This window comes from Mus pahari, chromosome 4 (genome assembly GCF_900095145.1).
Source record: "Mus pahari chromosome 4, PAHARI_EIJ_v1.1, whole genome shotgun sequence".
Taxonomy (NCBI): domain Eukaryota; kingdom Metazoa; phylum Chordata; class Mammalia; order Rodentia; family Muridae; genus Mus; species Mus pahari.
The window spans coordinates 84976251-84997508 of NC_034593.1; the positions used below are offsets into that span (position 1 = coordinate 84976251).

The following is a 21258-nucleotide window of genomic DNA, read 5'->3' on the forward strand; positions in this document are numbered from 1 at the left end:
GCTGCTCTAGAGAGGGATGCTGCTCTAGAGAGGGATGCTGCTCTAGAGAGGGATGCTGCTCTAGAGATAGATGCCCTCATCTGTGGTTCCACATGAGTCTGCGACCTAGCACTCCAGCCATAGATTCAGTGAGAAGGCAAAGACTTTCAAAGCCACGGACAGGTTCCTGTCGTCTACATTCCTACCTCATCTTGAAGCCGGCTCAACCCCCCTGAATTCTTTTCAGCCTCACTGGCCCAATCCTTGGCCTGACGCTGGGCATCGGCTACTTCCTTCCGGGCCTTTTCCTTGTAATCTTCCATCTGAGCCTGGAGCTGCTGCAGGGCTAGCTTGGAGTCATTCCCAATCTGCTCCAGCTAAAATGCAGAGAAAAAGGTTGCTGTCAGCACTGCACCTCTGTAACAAACATTCTGTCCCTTCTCTAGACCCAGCTTCCGAGTCTCCCAAGAGCCTCCGCTCTGCCAAGCAGCTCTCTCGCTTGCCTGGTCTAGATCCCTGGTATGGCTAATAGTTACATATTCAAATGTCTGGGCATCGTAGTTTTAGCCCTTACTTATCATCTCTGATCTCATTTTCCCATCTATAAAATGGGATGATAACAGCACCTATATTGCTGAGTTGATACTGAATTATGTTAATGATTTAAAATACGTATAAAGCGGCTGATGCTAAGTAAATCTTCAATGACCACATTCCCGCAAACTCGTGCTATAAGAGATACTACTAAGATGGAAAGTCTGCCCACTAAACTACCACAAACCCTCAGTGTCTGTCTCTTTTGCTCTCCCTGCAATTTAAATCTTTACTAGTGCCAGAAACCTGGGATGGGGGGGCTCTAAGGAGTCTATACAGGTGACTTTAGCTGAGACTCCTAGCAGAAGGGGATACGGAGCCTGAAGTAGCCACATCCTATAGCCAGGCAGGACTCCCAGTGGAGAAATAAGAACATCAACCCACCCACAAGACCTTCCACCCCAAAATATGTCCTGCCTATAAGAAATGCAAGGACAAAGATGGAACAGAAACTGAGGGAATGGCCAACCAATGAGGGGCCCAACTTGAGACCCATCCCATGGGCAAGCACCAGTCCCTGACACTATTAATGATCCTCTGTTATGCTTGCGGACAGGAGCCTAGCATAACTGTCCTCTCAGAGTCTATCCAGCAGCTGACTGAAACAGATGCAAACACCCATAGACAAACATTAGATGAAGCCCACAAAGGGACTCTTATGGAAGAGTGGGGGGAAGGACTGAGAAACCAGAGGAGATAGGGACTCCACATGAAGACCAACAGAATCAATTAACTTGGACCCTTGGGGTCACCCAGAGACTGACCAACCAAAGAGCATATATAGGCTTCTCCCCACCACAAACATATGCAGCAGATGTGCAGCTTGGTCTTCATGTGGGTCCCCCAACAACTGGAGGCAGGGCTTACCCTGACTATTTTCCCTGCCTGTGGATCCTTACTAGACTGCCTTGTCTGGTCTCAGTGGGAGAGGATGTGCCTAGTCCTGCAGCGATTTGAGGTGCCAGGGTGGGTTGGTATCCAAGGGAGACTTTCCCCTCTTTGCTATTCTCAGAAGAAGGGATGGCAGAAGGGGCTGTGTGAGAGGGGTACTGGGAGGAAAGATGGGGCTGCGATCAGAATGCAAAGTAAATAAATAAATTAATTAATGAATGGAGAAAAAAGAGTATATACTGCTCTTCCAGGACCTGAGTTCAGCACTCTTCCAGGACCCGAGTTCAGTTTCTAGCACTCATATCGGGCAGCTCAAAGCTGCCTGTAACTCTAGCTCCGAGGAGCTTGATGTCCTCTTCTGACTCCTGGGGTACTGTACTCACTCATATGCACACATATAAGCCCCCACATAGATTATATCATAAGGACCAAGCATGGTGGTACACACCCTTCCTTAATCTCAGCACATGGGAGGCAGAGAGGCAGGTGGACCTGGTCTATATAATGACTTCTGGTCTATATAATGACTTCTAGGTCAGTCAAGGTTACACAGAGAAACCCTGTCTCAGAAACAAAAAAACAAAAAAACAAACAAACACAAAACAAAACAAAACAAAAAAACCAACAACCAAAAAGCAAACAAACAAGATTAACAGTAATAGTAAAGTTTAAAACTTTTTTAAAAAAGAAAATTTTGGTCCAATCCTATCTGAGAAAAAGTAATGCCATACATCCTGACCCACCTCCAGGGTTAGCTTCCGCAGGGCTCACACCCCTTCCTAAGGGACCACACTACCCATATTCACCTCTTTGTTGAGTCGGTCTACAGTCCTGTTCAGCAAACGCTTCTGCTCCTCCAGCTCTGCCTTGCTCCTTCGGAGAGCCTCCCGCTGCTTCCCCTCTTCCTCTAGGGCCTGGTTCAGTGCTTGCTGTTCCTGCCCCAGGCGTGCCAGCCCCCGCTGGGCCTCATCTAGCCGGACCTCCAGAGCCCGCTTGGCTGCTGCCAGGTTCCCCTCCTCCTCCTGGGCAGCATTCAAAGCCTCTTCCAGCTGCTGTTTCTCTACCTGGGAGGCAGGAGAAGAGGAAGGTCGGGCTGAGAGAAGGGAGAGTTCAGGCTGAAGCACTGGAGGTAGGAGGATGGAAAAGGTAATGTTGGGTGTGGTGACACACATCTTGTCCTAGAACTTGTGAGGCTGACACAGGCCGACCTCTGTGAGTTTAAGACCAGGAGGGATTACATAGTCAGATCCTGCCTCAAAAAACACTCAATCAAACAAACCAACAAACACAAAGAGTGGACATCGCAAACAGGCTCAGAAATCAAAGCACAGAACAAGCAAAGGGTGGGAGACAAAAATACCAGCGCAGAGTGTGAAACATCCACACCAAGTCAGTCCAGAAAACAAACCTAAGCTTAGTAGATAGGTGAGGGAAAAGGGCAGTGCACATTGGCAGTAAAACTGATGGCCACATACAGCGATGGGAGCACGGAGATGGGAGCACTGCGCATGGGGGAGTTCTAAACTGAGTACCCAGGGGTTGCAGTGCGTGAGGGCACACGACTGAGAAAGGAGGAGGGCAGAAGAGCACGGAGTTTCCCCCAACCCTCCCCCAGTGGACAAGAGTTTTACCTCCAGCCTGTGCACTTTGTCCCGAAGCCGTGCCTCCACCGCTTCCCCACCTTCCGCCAGACCTCGGGCCTCCTTCAACTGCTGCTCCAGACCCAGGATGCGCCTTCGGAATTCGTCATTTTCCTCTTGTGTCTCCCGAAGTGTGGTTTCCACGGTTGCCCGACGCTGCCCCAGCACCATGGCCTCTGTCTCTGATGCCACCTTAGCCTGCGAGCAGTTGGGAGAATCGGCTCAGACCGAGGGGCTCATATGGGTAAGCATGTACAACCACGAAAAAGGGTTACCCAAGAACCCACTGAAAGCTCACAGGAGCTAGGGATAGAGGGGCAGCCCTAGCCAGGAACCTCCCTGATAATCTTACACCTACACAGATGCAGCCACCCTGCCACACTCTGCTATTCACCACACACACGAGCCTCCAGAGCTCCTCAGTACATACCCAGCACAGGTTAAGTTTGCAGGACCTCTGGCTTCTCAGCCCTCCTGACCCCTCAGCCTCCACCTCCTGAGCCCTGGGCCCACTCCCCTTGCCTTGGAAGCCTCTTCACAGTCCTGCCGCAGTTGCTGCAGGGTCTTTTGTAGCTGGAGGTTCTGCTGCTCCAGTTCTCGGCCTCGATCAGCCTCTGCCCTCAGCGCTGCCAGCTGCTTCTCTAACAACTGGTTCCGGTGTCGCCCAGTCACCTCCTGACTCTGCTGCTCTGCCTGAAGCTCTTTAAGCTCCCCCTGGGTGCGTCGAAGCTCCTAGAAAGAAAAAGAAAAAAAAAAAACAGTGGGGAGACTCTGCATGATGAGGTTCTGGAAGGTGGAGAAAATAAGACTTCACACATGATGGAAAGAAATATAAATGATAAAGCTGTTTTAAAGAGCAATTGGGAAGAATCAAAAAAGCTGAACACAGGCTAATCCCGTGACAAGGCAATACTATGCTCAAGTAATGTGCCTAAGTGGCAATTCGCCGGGCGTGGTGGAGCACGCCTTTAATCCCAGCCCTCCGGAGGCAGAGGTAGGCGAATTTCTGAGTTCGAGGACAGCCTGGTCTAAAGAGTGAGTTCCAGGACAGCCAGGACTACACAGAGAAACCCTGTCTCAAAAAAACCAAAAACCAAAAAAAGACAACAATAACAACAAAAAAAGTAGCAATTCTCACAAAAACTTGTTTATAAATGCTCATAGCGAGATCAGTCACTGTATGTCCAACATGTCCTTAAATTGGAAAATGGACAAAACACACTAATGATGAATAGAACATCATACATCCATAAAACTGGGTGAAGCCAAGTGTGATGGTACATGCCTATAATCCAACACACAGAAGGCAGAAGCAGGAGGATCGTGGTCAAAGCATCCCCAGCTACATAGCAAGTTCCAGGCACTCCTGGACTACACAAGACCCTATCTCAAAAAACTTAGTAACACATAGATAAACAAAAAGATAAAGATTCTTGTTACCACACAGCTGAATCTTTACTATACCAGATGGGAAAAATCCATAAATAAAAAGCCATTATTACAGAATTACAATTATATGAAATATTCAGCTTATGTAAATCTGGAGAGACAAAGTTGTCGGGACACATAGGGAAGGACCACCAGTAGGCATGACTGCTTCCTGGGGTTATTAAAAGATCCTGTAACTAGAGAATGGTGATGGTTTCACAATACAATGAATATTCTAAAATCTATCAACTATCTGCTTTCAAAGGAGAAATTTTAGGCCAAATGTGGTAATGTACTAATCCCAGCACTCAGGAAACAGAGGCAGGCAGATCTCTGTGAGTTCAAAGCCAGCCTGGTCTATCTAGTGAATCCTTGTCTCAAAAAACTAAAAATAAAGAGGAGGGGCTGGTGAGATGGCTCAGCGGGTAAGAGCACCCCACTGCTCTTCCAAAGGTGCAGAGTTCAAATACCAGCAACCACATGGTGGCTCAAACCATCCTTAACAAGATCTGACTCCCTCTTCTGGAGTGTCTGAAGACAGCTACAATGTACTTACATATAATAAATAAATAAAATCTTTAAAAAAAAAAATAAATAAATAAAAATAAAGAGGAATTTTATAGTATAGAATTTTATAAAACAAGACTAGCTGCCAAATAAATAAATAAACAAACAAACCAAAACACAAAATTATAGCACAGTAAATACTAATACATCTTAAACTTCTTTTGAAAAGGGCAGTTAAAATTAAAATATAAATTATGGTTCTCTTTAGTTATAATTTTTAATTATAAACAGCTATTCTATTTAGTTATTAACATTTTACAAGTTTAGAAATAGCCAATAAGACCAAAGGGCCACAGAATATGCAGTGACTAATGTAGACACTAACAAAATTCCTTGACAGAGAAACAGAGCCACTGTCTCAACTGTGTCAGATTGGGTTCGTCTGCGTCCCTAACCTATATGTTGTTTAAATACGTGATAAAACATACCTCCTACATGAGGCATAATGATAAATGAGCTTATCTGGAGGACTGGGTCAAGTTGTGTCATGTCAGCTAATATATTAATAGGTATTTTTAACTTCACAACAACACGTTACATGTCATCCAAAAATAATTAGCTGTGCCCCTTTTTGATATGGTTTGGTTTGGTGGGTTTTTTGGGGAGAGGTTCTTTTTCCTGGGGGAGGGGGAAGGTTGAGACAGGGCCTTTCTATAGAGCCCTGGCTGTCCTGGAACTAACTATGTAGACCAGGCTGGCCTTGAACTCACAGAGATCTACCTACTTCTTCCTCCCAAATGCTAATTAAAGGCATGCAACCATACCCAACCTGTTCTTACCCTTCACAAACTACAACACCAAGAGTATGAAACTGGGTTGATTTTAACTTTTATGACTTCCTCATAACTCTTTTATGAACTATCATCCATGCATGATGAAAAAAGATTGACTTTTAGAAAAAATAAAATAAAATAAAAGAAGGTCGAAGTGGGAATCTTGGGAGTGTTGTGTCATCAACCCACCAGCAAAACTGTGGCTTGGGATACTGGGGAGATGCACATCACACACTACACCCCTTGAGCACCATGTCCAGACTGTGTGCTTTCCAAATAGCCTTCGGATTACAACTTGGTTTCCGCAAGTAGGTCAGCTAGCCAGGCGGATACCAGCACCCCAGCCTAGGGATTATATTTCTCAATGTAAATTAATAAACAGGCATTTAAAAACAAAAAAACAAAAACAAACAAAAAAACAAAAAAACAAAAAAACATTTGTTTTATCACATAGTTAATGAATTTCTCCCACAAAGATCAGGTCTTGAGCCTGCAAAAATGACCCTGGAGTTTTACAAACCCACCTGTATTCAGCTAAGATGTCTTGTAGGAGGTAGCCAGCAGCTTTTACCTGTACCTCGCACTGGCTGTCCGCAGCCCTTCTTTATTAGAGAGCTCTATAACCAACAAGGAGAGCAGCCCTGCAAAGCTGTGAAGCCAAACCTGAACCGCTAGGATGAAGCTTAAAAGCCACCCTCGTGGAGGCAGGCCCACGAGCGTGGGCAGAGGTGTCTCACGTGAGGCAGCAGATCATCCCAACCTGCCATTCTACACCCCAAGTACCTTTTTGAGCTCCTCAACCTGGTGAGTATCTCTTGAACTGGCTCGGGCCTGCTCTAAGTCCCTCTGTAAGACCTCCATCTTCTCCCCAAGTTCCTCTTCCATCTCCTCCTTCTCCATCCGCAGCTGCAGCAGTCTGAGTTCAGCAAGGTTTTAAACAAAAGATAAAAGATCAAGGTCAGACTTCACACAGGGGAGATTCACAGGACAATGGAAACTAGCCCTCTGGAGGCCACTGCCATAGACACTGACTCAAGGAGAATCGCAGCTTAGGAAACACGAGTGTGAGAGAGAAGGCATGGGTGGGGCCCAAGAGGGTACAAGAATCAGTTAAATAGCCCTGCAAAAGGTAGGAGGGCCTTACTCCTGCTTGGCGGCTCTCAGCTCCTCCTTGTTCTTCTGGAACATGTTCTGCCAATGCCCTGTCTCCTCAGAGGTCTCCTCTAGCTCTCTCTGCAGCTCCCGCACGAGGGAAGACATCTTCTGCCTCTCAGCCTCTAGTGCAGCATGGTCCTAGGGAAAGACAAAAATGAGCACCAGGAGGCTCAGAGGGCAAAGCTCACTGACTTAAGGGAAAAAAAAAAAAAAAATATATATATATATATATATACATATATATATATATATAAATATATGTGTGTGTGTGTGTGTATGTGTGTGTGTGTGTGTATTGCATATGAGTACACTATTGCTCTCTTCAGATACACCAGGAGAGGGCTTCAGATCTCATTACAGATGGTTGTAAGCCACCATGTGGTGGCTGGGAATTGAACTCAGGACCCCTGGAAGAGCAGTCAGTGCTCTTAACCACTGAACCATCTCTCCAGCCCCAAAGCTCACTTTTAAGACAGAAGAAGTGCAATGCTTGGAGGCTGCAGTCCACCTCTCTGCCATCTGTAACAAGCCTCCCTCCATTGTTTCCCTAAGGAGTTTGGCCACACACCCTTAAGGTATTTTAGGCCTATAATGCCTCTCCCTGCCCTGGTAGATTTCCTAACTAAGGCTTCCCAGTGCATCTCCCATATGTCCTTTAGAGAAGGTTCCCAGTTGCAACCATGAAAAGTTTTAAAAAACAAACAAACAAACAAACAACAACAAAAAAAAACACTAATAAGGCAGCCCCATTCCCTGGCCGTGTCTTCCTCCTCCAGCTCCAGTTCCTGTCACATGCCTGGGTCGCATCTTGCATGCTTCGGCGAAGCTGCTCCGTGTCTCGCTGGTACTGCAGCCGGACATGCTCCACCTCCTGGTCGTGGGAGGCCACCTCCTCTTTCAGGGCCCCCTTCAGAGCTGTCAGCTCTCGTTCCCTCAGCCTCAGCTGCTCCTCTACTCGTTGTTTGCCCTCTAAGAGCTCTTCTAGAAGTTCCCGGGTGTCTAACAAGTCCTGGAGAATGGGAAGGTGGAAACAATACGGTCATATTAGGACTCACTCATTCTGCTAAGTAGCTCACCCATTTAGCAAAAAAAAAAAAAAAAAAATGGTTGCAGTCTTGGCAGGGTGGCATATGTGTCTAACCCTGATAATTAGAAGGCCAAGACAGAAGGATCACAGGTTGGAAGCCAGAATGGACAACTTAGCCAGGTCCCACCTCCGAAAAGAAAACGCATTCATACTTTGTATTAGTCTAGTATCAGTTGCTTCTTGCCCTCTAAGCTGCCCGTAGAATAAAGGAAAACTGTCATGCTGGGCTCTGAGTCTGCACACGGAAAAGCTCTGGAGAAAACCTACCAGCTTTCCATACGTCAAGCCAACAGTGGGCGAGCAGGCCAGGGATGCCAAGGGAGCCGAGGATGTTCACCCCACCCCGTTTCCTACCTTGAGGAGACTCTCCTTTCCAGAGTCCGGGTTCTGGTTGTGCTTGAGCTTGAGCTGTAGTTCCTTCACCTGCGCCTCCAGCCCGTGCCGTAGTCCTTCCTCCTGGCCCAGCAGGAGCTTCATGTTCTGAAGCCTAACATTAGAGAGCCTCACTGGATACTGTGTCAGGCAGTCACACATCTACCGCACGTCGATTCACGTAAACTCCCTTTAAATCTCTATTCTTTTCACATTTTGCTTTGCAGTGCTGGAGATGGAAGGGCCTTGCCAAACTGGTCAGCACTTCCCCAATGAACTATACCATGTCCCTATTCAAATCTTGGTTTTTTTTTTTTTTTTTCTTTATTTTATTTGTTTTCTGTGAATATATGTCTGGGAGAGAAATCTGCATAGGACAAGTTGCAGGAGTCAGTTCTCTCCCTCCCACTTGTGTGTCCCAGGGACTGAACTCGGGTCCTCAGGTTCTGTGGTAAGCACCTTTACCAGCTGTGCCAGCTCTAAGCCCTAAATGAACTTTTATACCCAACTATTTCAATTACTACTTGGAGCTGTCCTTACTGTGAGCCGGCCCGGCCCTCCTGCATCTCAGTCCTCACCACCTTCTCAAGGGTTACAGATGCTCACACACTACTCTGGGAGCTAAGATTCTGGAGTGGGGAGCCCTACCTGTAAGGTTCACTGGTGGACCTCAGGAACCCTCACCAGAGCCTGTCACATAGACAACATTCCTCACAGACAGAAGACACCTGCTGTATCAGCGAGTAACCCCCACAATAATCCTGTGAGGTGGCTGATTACTTTTAGGGCCATTTTACAAACTAAGAACCTTAGACAGGCACACTCAGGTAACCTATCTCCAGATCATGCACTATCACCATTACCACAGAAAGGGAAAAGAGAGGGCTGGTGAGATGGCTTATCGGTTAAGAGCACCGACTGCTCTTCCAAATGGTCCTGAGTTCAAAACCCAGCAACCACATGGTGGCTCACAACCATCTGTAACAAAAATCTGATACTCTCTTCTGGAGTGTCTGAAGACAGCTACATGTACTTACATATAATAAATAAATAAATAAATCTTTAAAAAAAAAAAAAAAAAAGAAAGGGAAAGAGAAAACCAATCCTGGCTCCTTTCGCTTCTGAAGATTCCCCCTCTGCCTCCTTCAACCCAGGGAGGTCCCACCTGTAGGCCCAAGCCCTGAAGCTAACCCACGTGACTGACGTGCGTGTCACGTGACCCATCTGCACACTCACTCCTTGGTGCTCTGCTGGGCCTCCCCCTTTCTCCTCTCCAGCAACTCCTGCAGTCGGTGGCACTCCTCAGCCTTCTCCTCCAGCTGCCTCTCCAGCCCAACCCTGGATGGTTCTAGCTTCTGCCGCTTCTGGAAGAGAAATGGAGAATAGGAAAAGCTTGTAGAAAGATCTAGTATAGCTCTGCATGGTAGCACATGCCTGTAATCCTGACCTTGGGAGGCTGAAGCAGGAAGATCACTATGAACTTAAGGTTAGCCTGGACTACATACTAATTCCAGGCCAATTTGGCAGTTTAGGCTACAGAGCTGAAATCTTGTCAATCAATCAATCAATCAATCAATCTACCAAACCATCTTAAGTGGTCCCCTAAATGTCCCCTAAATGTAATAACAACCATGAGTCAAAATTACACAACTAAGTTTATCCCTGATTCTCTGCATCAGACATTTAGAAATGCTTCTTTTAAGATGTTACATTTTGGAGTAATCTGTTTTGTAACAAATAGATAAAGAGTATATTATTATCTTTACTTACTGTTAAGGAAACAGGATTTGAATACTTGAAGAACTCAACTAAGATTAGTTAAACAAGCCAGCAACTACTAGAATCAAGGCTTGAACCCCTTAAGTTGATTCCACTTAACCATTAACCTGTACTGTTTTCTCCTTAACTAGAGGACTGCAAGCCAACACAAGCTGAACTCCAACTGTGTACAGGGCAACACTGTGAGCAGTGGAAGAAGCATCTATAAAGGGGGTGCGGCTGGGGGTGTGGCTTGATGGTGGGGTGCTTGCCTAGCATAGACAAAGCCCTGGGTTCCATCCCCAGCACTGCATAAACTGGACACTGGCATGGACATCTGTAATCCAAAATTTAGGAGGTAAAGGCAAGGGGATTAGAAGTTCAAGGTCATTCTTGACCAACAGAGTGAGTTCAGGGCCAGTCCTTTGAGACCCTCCCTTCCCAATTCCCAAAACAAAAGTAAAAATAAAAAGCTCTAAGTTGTAGAGGAAGAATGGCCGCATCTTTTCATTCCATCTCTGCCACTTACCATCACTGCAATTGTCTCACACTCTCCTCCGACCTCAGACTTCTCATCAGAGAAGGTCCTAGTGCACTCTACACAGCCACTGACAAGATTATGTACTACCCAGGACAGTATCTGCCATAAAAACTACACTCAACAAATTCTACTATTATTGCCATCATAATTATGATGAGAAAAAGATTTGAGACACATAGAATATAAGTAATTTTTTTTTTTTTTTTTTTTTGGTTTTTTGGTTTTTTGAGACAGGGTTTCTCTGTGTAGCCCTGGCTGTCCTGGAACTCACTCTGTAGACCAGGCTGGCCACGAACTCAGAAATCTGCCTGCCTCTGCCTCCCAAGTGCTGGGAGTAATTTTTTTTTTTTTTTTTTTTTTTGAGGCATGGTTTCATGTCACTCTGTTTGTCTTCAAGCCTGATAAATCTCTAGAGATGACCTTGAATTCCTGGTCTTCCTGTCTCTACTTCCTGAGTGCTGGGCTTACAGGCAAGGGCAACCACGATTGGTGGGCATTCAGTACTAGGGATTGAACCCAGAACTTGAGCATGCATTCTATCAACTGAGCTACACCACCAGAAAGAGAACAAAAGCAAGTTTCTCAGGCTTTATATAAGCAGTAAATAGCAAGCCCGAGATAGGGACTCCTAGGGAAAATGAGAAGGAAGTAGTTAGAGCTCCCATGTGCCCCACCCATCCTGGATCCGGAGAAACTCAAAGTCCTTGCTGAGAGGAGAACACTGACTTCTTGTCTCACATAATGCAGACAGTACTTGTCCTACTACTACATAGAAGAGTCAGCCCAGCTAGGCATGGTGGCACGTGCCTTTGATCCCAGCAGAGTGAGGAAGATCCCTATGAATTAAGTCCAGCCAGGGCTATTCACTCAGTAAGACACCCTGTCTCAATAAATAAATAAATAAATAAAAGAACCAGTCTCGCCCATCCCCAGGAAACGCTAACGGCATCTTCCCTGTAGTCCTCATCCCTCCCGTAGCCAGCCTCACCTTCACCTCTTCATCCAGCTTCTTCTGAAGCTCCTCCATTTTTCGGGTAAGCTCAGCCTGCCCTGCCAGGGCCTTGGTAGAAGCAGGAGAAACCATCTGCCCGAGGTATTGAGAAACAAGGGGTGGGAAGGGAGCCCGGAGCCCGCATCAGCCCGCATCCCCATCCCCGAAGGCCTCAAGGCCCTGGCCCTGGCCCTGACCCGTGCTCGGACCCCCAGAAGGCCACTCACCCCCAGCGGCTGCATCTGCTCCAGCACCAAACTAACTTTCCTCCTCACAGACGCCTCACTCTCCGCACTTCTGGAGGACGGAAGGATAGAAGCAAGCGTGAGCAGAGGAAAAGAGAAAAATCAAGGAAGCCAGAGAGACAGGAGGAAAGTGTATGCTCCCACCGGGTGGACCCCACTCACCCCTCCCTCAGGATGCCATAGATGGTAGCCTTCACATGGTCCGCACTGTCTGGTGGTGCTGTCTCCCGCTGGTCTCTGAGAAGGTCTGGAGTTGATTTGAACTGGGAGAGAAAAATGAAGACAAGGAGAAAGGAAAGGGAGAGGAGAGGAAGAGAGAGAAGATTAGGCCAGAAGTATATAGGTGGTTCGAATGGAACCGAGGTGGCAGAGACAAGGCCTCCCAGAATGAGGAACGCTTCAGGCCTGAGGAACAGCCCAGGAAAAACAAAAAGTCCAAAAGCAGGCTAGATTTCTGCAATATTGTCACAGACGAGACCGGCTGTGAGCTATGTCCCAAGTAATTTGTCAGTGACGCCAACAGATTGCTAGAGTTTATACATGCATAGAGCACTAGAATTCACATAAGTCTGTCGCAAAGTAAAGACGCTCCCCACTTGGTCACACAGCTGACCAAGACCCTCCAAGGACCTTTCCAGAGCCTCACACCTGCATTATGAAAAGTGCAGACTGGCGTTCGCTGGTGACTGAAGCGTGAAACTCTCCACGCTCAGGTCCACTTCCCTTAGAATCTTACCCTTGAAAGTATTTTGTATATGATATGTGGCTATTTAGTAGCTAAAATGGAGAACAAAAGGCAGAGAGACCTTCTCTCCTATGTTTTGTGAGTTAGCAAAGGAGTCTGTGGGCTGATGAAAAGCCAGGGAGGTTAGGAATGGGGAGGGATGGCATCTGACCTGCACCATGGCGGGATCCCGCGTCTCCTCAAAACTCTGAAGCACCCAGTCTTGAGTCTGACGGGAACGGCTGAAGCTGCTGAGCGGGCTCTGCTTCTGCGATGGGTTCTTTGAACTGTCCACATGGTTGTCATACTTTGTGCCGCGGGTCCAGTGGTTGGCTGACTGGTGCTGCTCCCGTTCCTCACGTGTATCCCGTGGGAGCCTGCTGTCCAGACTCTGGCTCCGCTTGCGCTGTTCGTGGGGAAGTGTCCTTGTGCGGCGCCCAGTGCGGCCCCGGACCTGGCCACCCTTCTGATTATCAAACTTGTTGATGAGCGAGTCCACTGAAGACAAGGGGGCGGTGTCAATGGTGTTAATCGAGGAAGTCTGTTTAGGGGCTAGTTCCAGCAAGCTGGTGCTCCTATTACTAGGGCTCATAAGGGAAAGCCCGGTCAGAGAGGCTTGCGACTGGGAACGGAGCAGTTTTCCATTCGAGTGGTCCTTGGGCTCCTCATCAGATGTGCTGCTCCGAGAAGTGGCTGGGTGCCCCTTGACTTGAGAGTAGGGGTTTTCGGGGAGCTCTGAATCGGAGCTCAGTGCACCTGGGGACCCCCGGTTGTTGCCCCCTTTGATTTGGACCCCAAAGGAGTCAGTCCCTTTCTCTCCACTGTTAAGAACCACAAAGGGTTGCCCGGCGATGCCCTGCACACGCACAGCGACCCCATAAGTACTGGCTCTTGCATCCCTAGCAGGGCGCCGCCCACTACGACGAAGGGTGCCCATCTCAGTAGCACCCTCTGGCTCTGTAATAAATCGAATTTGGACTCCATGGTCTACCGGGCCCCGGGGATCAGCCATCATGTGTGCCTTCCTCACATGTAGGACAGTTCCTAGAAGATGAAGAAAACAAGCTTTAGCTAAAGAACCTGAAGTAGAAACCCAGCAATAGGGAAGCCGGCTGCCTAGTCAGTTCCTTCTATAGAAAATGGCTCTCATATCTTATCTGAGCAGGAGAAATGAAGGGTATGGGAGTCCCTTCATTCCTACCCCAGTTTCTGACTTGTTAGTCCTGAGAAGGCCCTAAGAATTTACATTCCTCAGCAACTTCTCCTGGGTGATGCTGATACTCTCGGTCCAGACAGCCCACTTTGAAAGGGCTAAGAAGGTAGTTCATTAGTAGACGGTTTGCCGAGTGTGTACAAGGCCCTGGGTTTGACCCCCAAACACAGCAAGAAGAAAATCAAAATGAAACATATAACATACTTTGAGGCCCACCCCCACCCCCCAAATAATCCATTTCCTTTGATGCAATCCTGAGAATCGTGGCTTATTAAAACTTTGAAGATAATCTTCTGATCTTCACATACAACACAAATCGCCATGGGGTCCACCAAGTAAAGGTGGACCCCAAAACCTGCCTATCTCATTCTCCCACTCCCTTCAAAAAAGAAACCTCCTACTGAGGAGTTTATTAAAATAAATAGATCAGCTGGGCTGCACACCTTTAATCCCAGCACTTGGGAGGCAGAGGCAGGTGGATTTCTGNTCAAACTCAGAAATCCACCTGCCTCTGCCTCCCGAGTGCTGGGATTAAAGGCGTGCGCCACCACTGCCCAGCTGTAGTTATCTTCAGACACACTAGAAGAAGGCATTGGATCCCATTAGAGATGGCTGTGAGCCCCCATGCGGTTGCTGGAAATTGAACTCAGGACCTCAGGAAGAGCAGTCAGGACTCTTAACCGCTGAGTAATCTCTCCAGCTCAGGAAGCAATTTCTTGAAGAGATTTTTGTTGAGAGCATGTTCTATATTTTTTAAAATTAAAATTTATTTTATGTGCATGTTTTGCCTGCATTTATACTGTGTACCACATGAGTACCTGATGCCCTTGGAGGTCATAAGGAGACATCAGATACCTAGAACTGGTACAAATGCTTGTGAGTCACCTTGTGGGTGTTGGGAATTGAACTCAGATCCTCTGTAAGAACCACAAGTACTCTTTAAAGTCTCGGTATGTCCTGTCTTTAGCAAAACACAATTATTATTATTAAGCACATGCATTCTTCAATCATGTGTTAAGAACAAGTCACCTGCCTTCTGGCTGGGAACATTCCCCTTGTTTCTTTCTGCATGCTAATGTCTTCTAGCACGCGGTGAGTTATACTGCACAATGAAAATCAACAGAAGTCCATGTCTGTGTCACTTTTGCTGTATAATAAATAACTCAAGTCTTTCCTTGGATGACCAGACACTGACCAACTCTGAAAGATAGCTGGGGTAATTCTTATATTATTTTTTTCTCAAGGAATCAAGGTTTTAAGTCCCCCACAATGGAGAATGGTGATGAACTCAGAGTTCTAACCTGAGTGACCTTGTATGATATTAAAAGCAAAGAGAAGGGCTCTGACCATCACTCTGCAGAGAGCCTTAACTTCTGACAGCTGAGGTGGTGCTCAAGCATTAAAGAGCTGTGCCAGGATCCCAACACAATAGAGACTCTGAGGCACTTCTGAGGGGGGGGAGGGGAGGGGGAGGAGGACGAGGAGAAGAAGAAGAAGAAGAAGAAGAAGAAGAAGAAGAAGAAGAAGAAGAAGAAGAAGAAAAGGAAGGAGGGAAGGAAGGAGGGAGGGAGGGAGGGAGAGAAGGAAGGAAGGAAGGAAGGAAGGAAGGAAGGAAGGAAGGAAGGAAGGAGGGAGGACTTAAACAGGATTTTCATTCTTTCTTTTTTAAAACGAAGTCTTATGTGGTCAAAGCTGGCCTCATACTCCTTACACAGATGATCTTGGACTTCTGATCCTTGTATTTCCACTTAAGTACTGGTCTTACAAAGGTAGTCATTGGGCCTGGTTTTATGCAGGCTGGAGCTCAGGGCTTCATGTATGCTAGGCAAGCCCTCTACCAAACAGAGCTTCATCCCCAGCCCTTTCAATACAGATCTGAGTGAGCCAGTCAGTCCAAGAACAGGCAGGTCGCAGGATAGAGCCTCGGCCATCTCCGGGCCAACTTCCCCAGTCCAGTCCACATTGCTCAGGCTTGGAGTCAGCAAATGGAATGTGCTCCAGGTGTGCTCTGGCTCCTGGAACTTGGGAGGGAGGTTTTGTCTCAAGCAAATTAACGTCAACAAATGTAGCTTCCCTGATCCTCCTGCTAGTTTTCCCCAGCGCCCTGCAGCAAGCTGGAGGAGCCTCAGGTGTGCCCTACAGGAAAACAATCGCACCCACTTCAACCTCCCGGAGAGGCTCTGGCCAAGGAAACTTGGCAAGGTCCCTCTCAGAGACAGTAGGAGCTCTAGGAAGCCAGGAAACAGGCAGCTGAAGGGGGGAGGGGCAGGGGGGGCAGAGTCCAGGGGGGAAAGGGTTTGGGGGAGGGACAGATACTGAGGGCATTCTTAGCATCCCTAGCCCTTCCCAACTGGAGAAAGGGATGGGCAAGGAAAACCCCTTTTTTTGAGAATGATTCACACTTGGGGTCATGAGGCTGAGAAAGCAATGCGCCTCCTCCAGGACACAGCCCACACAGGCTTTTAACAGAATTTTTAAGTTTGTGAAGGCAGAGCCTCCAGGGAGGTTAAGAGCAGTAGTTCTCAACCCTCTGGGGGTTGAATGACCCTTTCACAGGGGTCACCTGAGACCATTAGAAAGCACAGACATTTACATTACAATTCATAACATCGGCAAAATTACAATTGTGAAATAGCAATGAAAATAATTTTATGATGGGGGCTCACCACATCATGAGGAACTGTATTCAAGGGGTCACAGCATTAGAAAGGTTGAGAACCACTGCACTAGAGTAAGGCTCTCGCTTGGGAAATCATGTACATATAATCCCAGCACTTGGGAGGCTGAGGCAGGAGGATTGCTATGAGTTCAAGATCAATTGCATAGTGAGCTTTTGTCTCAATAAAAATAAGTAATAGGGACTGGAGCAATGGCTGCCCTTCCAGAGGACCCGGGTTCAGTTCCCAGCACCTACATGGCAGCTCTCAACTGTCTGTACCTCCAGGTCCAGGGGATGGGGATCTGACACTCTCGTACAGACAAGCAGCAAAAAAAAAAAGGCACATAAATAATAAAAATAAATTATAAAAGAGGGGTAATAAACAGACTGCTTGCCTTCTTCATCTTCATGTGCAACAATTTTATAACGTAAACTTTTTTTTTTTTTTTTTTTGAGACAAGGTCTATGTAGCCCAGGCTGGTCTTGAGCTCACTAAGTAGCTAGGGATTGTTGCTGAGGAAATTGAGGTTCCTTCTTTGGGTTCTTAAGTTTCATTAATAGAAGAATTTATAAATGGGCCTCAGAAGGATGCTTAAATACAGTTTTATTAGAGTTTGAGAGACAAACAATAGGGCAGACTAACTGTCAATCTCAGCAGTTGCCAGCAGGTGGGAAATGGAAAGAAGCTACCAGAAGCAAAAAGGAGAAAGCCTTGGCTTTAAGAAAGTGTGCAGGTTCAGTAGTGGAGGTCAGCATCCAACCACATGGCAGAGATGCAGACGCACAGCAGAAGGGAAGAGGGCTTCGGAGAAAAATAAAATGCCCAGGGTATGCGGGAAAGCGCGCCCAAGCTTCGATAGATAGCCGAAAGAAAAAGAAATAGAAGAAAAAGGCAGCGTGGTGTGGTGCTTGTCTCTCTGGGGAAAGCAGACAGTTTCTTGCAAAGCTTACATCATTTGCATACGCTCCCATCAGGTTTACCTCAGTTTACCTCCACACATTTACTTAATAGACTGTTTTCTGTCTCCTCCATTAGACAATAAACTCCTCCAGGACAAAGACCAAGACTCCCAGCTGACCTCTGCCTGGAGCATGGGGTATACAAATGAATACTTTTTGAAGGCTGTATCCCAAACCAAGGCAGACTCTCCCAGCAGCAGAAAGATATGCCCGTGGACGCCTCACTCACAGCATTCTTTGTGCCTTAGTAACAAGAAGGCTTCCTGGTCTGGACTCTCTGCCCTATTCGGTCCTGATCTTATAATCAGGTGTACCTAAACTGCCAGCTCTCAAGAATCACATGATTTATTCATGATAAAGTTCTGCCCTGTCAGGATATCTGCAGATCTTCCAGATCAGGTCAAGGAGCTCCTGGGTAGGCACAGCAAAGTGCCCAACCCCTTGGGCCAGAAGGCCAAACAATGCAGGGGCGCTACCCATGATTCCCCTAGGTTCCAAAGACCCCTCTTCCCCCCCGCCCCCCCGACCTCAATCACTATCAGTTCCACGACCTTTGGGTCAGGGGCCAGGACTGAGAGATCATAAGGGTGGGTCAGAAAATAGAGCTCTAAATGATTCAACACGGAAAACCCGAAACCTACCCGCCTTCAGTTACAGAGGACAGTGGGGTGGGGCCAAGGGAACAGGGCAGCTCCAAGGCCTTGCATAAGCCCTACGCAGGTAAACAATGATCAAGACCAACCATGGGAAGTCCAGGACCTGGGCTCTCACCAGATGCCTGCCTGCCTGACCCTCTTTTCCCTCCCTGGCACATGCCCAGGGCATTTCTCACCAACTGTACTCTGGGAAAAGCCCAGGACAGAAGTTAATTCAGCGCCATCTGTCTGCCTCTGCCATTTCTGCCTGAACACGGGGAGAAAGGACACCACACCTGTACCAGACAGCCACTTCTCCCTGAGTTACTCATTAGCCTGCCCTGCCCCAATTCCATCACCTCTGGCCCAGCCATACGCATCTGGCTTCCAACTAGGAGTGACAGGGTCCCTGGACTTCTGGCAGGAAGTAGGTGGGGGTGGGGGTGGGGCGGTTTCAGGTGTACGGAGGAGGAAGGGCTGATAGACTCAGGGCCAGGCAGTATGCTGGATACTGAATAACTGGAGCATTTAGAAAGTGGAAAAACTGAAGAAAAAAAAAACAAAACCCCAAAACCAAACCAAAACAAACAAACAACAACAAAACAAAACAGCAATTAGAACAATCTCAGTGGTAACAAGAAAGCAAATAAATGACCAAAATAAGAACGGACCACTCAGTGACCTTATAGAAGATAAGAAGGCTCCTTGTAGGCCCAAACAGAACTCCCCAAGTGGACTCTAGACCATAGATACTGAAAAAGCAGAAACCTGAGAGCCAAACTAGAGCTGCTTGGCCAGTGGGGGTAAAAAAAAAAACACAATGAAGAACTGGGCCCTTACAAACTCGCTGGACTGGTTTGAGAGGCAAAGAGAAGGGAGGGCCTGGAAGGCTACACTGGAACCTTGCAAAGCAGACCAGAGAGGTTCCCACCAAAGGCAGAGGGACAAGACCAAGAGTGGAAGCTCTTTCCTGCCTATATGCCAAGGCCAAGGCCAAGGCCGAGGCTCCTCTGGAGGAGGTGGCGTAAGATGGGGAGGAGGAGTCAGGAGTTACAGATGCACGAAGAACTTGGTGACAATCCAGAGTGTGACAGGAACTTTGGTGACAATCCAGAGTGTGACAGGAACTTTGCCTCCCTCCACCACTCCCTCCCAAGCTCCCAAAGCAACGTTCCTGGTCTTCCACTTACCTCTGTCAGCTCCCAGACCCTTGGTTCTCCTCTCCCTGGCACAAAGAGAAGCAGCCCTACCCCCTCTTCTCCCACAAGGGTCGAGGCAGGCAAGCCAGCCTGGGAACCACAGGAAGCCAGAATCCTCTTAGAACCAGGCAAATCTCTGAATGGGCAGGCCCCAGAGCAAGACCCACACTCCCCAAAGCCCAGGATGAAAGGAACACGCAGGCAGCCTTGTCTACAAACATAGCGGTTGCTAATTATTTCCCAATTACAGCAACTGTCTTCAGACAGAGCATCAAAGGGGCCAAGCTAAGGTTGACTCTGCTTCCACCGCTGCCTAGGGCAAGGAAATTCACCTCAGAAGTTGTCTGGTGCCCAACATATACCTCGTCTGTGGCCGGGGAATGTGGAGGTGTAATTCCCCTACTCTCGTTGGTCTCCTAGGGAGTTCTGCCTGTCTCTGCACCACTAGTAAGTACTCCAGTCTATCGGAGATCGTGAATCAAGGATGCCAACTAGGATTTCAGGGAATCAAGAGGATTCTGTGAAGGGTCAAGGAAATTAGCTGCACTTCCAGATCTCACCAGTGTCCCCTGATCTAGAGCTAGAGAAAAAGAAGGAAATATATATTTGCTGGAAGGAAAGATTTTACATCAGCCTCAAGAAAGAAGACGATTTCTAGGTGGGTGTGGTGACATAAACCTGTAATCCCGGCACTGGGAACTGAAGGCAACCCACCAACCAGTTCAAGGTCAGCCTCAGCTGTACAGCAAGTTCAAGGCCAGCGTGGGCTATATGAAACCCAGTATCAATCCTCGTTCCCCGAGAAAGCAAACATTTTCAGCTATTATGTGGGTTCAGAGATTTATGCTTCTCCATTCCCCTCTCTTGTAGAATACACACAGTTCTTTCTAGAGGAAGAAGGAAAAAATTTCCCTGGCATGAAAGCAAAGAAAGAAACAGCCTTAAATAATCTCACACCTAGGAAAAGAGACGGTATTCTGACCTTAGTGTCTTACTGGCAACTGCTTTGACCTGTAGGCAAATGGTCAGAGAATGATCCCACACTTCAGAGCATTTCCAAAGCCAGAAGGAGAGAGTGTCAGAGACCAGTAAGGACTGACGGGGGTTGGGGGGTAGCCACCCCCCAAAACCAGCACACGCGGATCTCACCACTTAAGTCTCTGAACCTCCTGGCGGCACTTCCATTTGCTCCAATAGGATGAACCCTCCCCCGCCCCCATGCTGGTCTCCAAGAGAAATTCTGCCCCAAGGGCTGGCGCCTGACCTCCAGAGATTGTAGCGCTGAAATGCATGCATGCCCTGGGAATAACCTATCCCTCAGGTGCCTCACACCTGGCACCTTCCCAGCCACTCGCTTCTGACACCGTGGAGTAGGGGCAGCTCTTAGTTCTGCCACCGCACTCTGACCGCCCTTCCTCCTAAACTCAGCACCTGTGCCCAGGAGGAGGGCATTTGATGCCTCCACTCCGCCCCTCGAGCATACTCCTGAGGGCCCACTAGCATCGCAGGTGTCCTCGCTCCGGACAGGCCCACTCACCCCGGTCCAGATCGGTGCTCCCGGGTTCGCACACCCCGCAGGGGCTCGCGCTCCGTTCGGCCGAGCTACACGCGCGTCTGCAGCCCAGCCCCTCCGAGCTCTGAGCTCCCTCCTCTCCCCCGCCCACCAACCTGTTACTCCCCAGGAGCTCCGCCCCATTGGCCGTCACCTCCCGCCCCGCCTCACCCCTTCTTCTATTGGTCAGTTTCCCGCAAGGGGCGGGGCAGACACCGCGGGAACCCAGAACCGGGGTCCCCAGCCCCGTGGACGGGAGGGGCGGTGGGGTCACGTGGGCTGGTGGGGCGGGGGC

General features: G+C 48.1%; 1 protein-coding gene across 7 annotated transcripts in view; it reads right to left on the reverse strand.

The window, feature by feature from the left end:
- The window catches only part of Cgn (cingulin), a 26379-nt gene extending 5325 nt beyond the window's left edge, over positions 1–21054 (reverse strand). The window contains exons 1-15 of one of the 7 annotated variants that reach the window (XM_029538105.1): positions 18410–18472; positions 17609–17702; positions 12918–13789; positions 12184–12284; positions 12004–12073; positions 11774–11869; positions 9723–9850; positions 8469–8601; positions 7824–8036; positions 7017–7165; positions 6656–6788; positions 3627–3836; positions 3096–3302; positions 2271–2528; positions 186–356 (exon numbers count right to left, since the gene is read on the reverse strand). In XM_029538105.1, coding sequence (XP_029393965.1) covers positions 186–356; positions 2271–2528; positions 3096–3302; positions 3627–3836; positions 6656–6788; positions 7017–7165; positions 7824–8036; positions 8469–8601; positions 9723–9850; positions 11774–11869; positions 12004–12073; positions 12184–12284; positions 12918–13789; positions 17609–17618 — 2751 coding nt within the window. In that variant the 5' untranslated portion in view covers positions 17619–17702; positions 18410–18472. Of the gene's footprint in view, positions 1–185; positions 357–2270; positions 2529–3095; positions 3303–3626; positions 3837–6655; positions 6789–7016; positions 7166–7823; positions 8037–8468; positions 8602–9722; positions 9851–11773; positions 11870–12003; positions 12074–12183; positions 12285–12917; positions 13790–17608; positions 17703–18409; positions 18477–20560; positions 20631–20675; positions 20805–20948 lie in introns of those variants that run through there. The other 6 variants (XM_029538108.1, XM_021196455.2, XM_029538106.1 and 3 more) reach the window with 6 other exon arrangements.
- Positions 21055–21258: the final 204 nt, after the last annotated feature.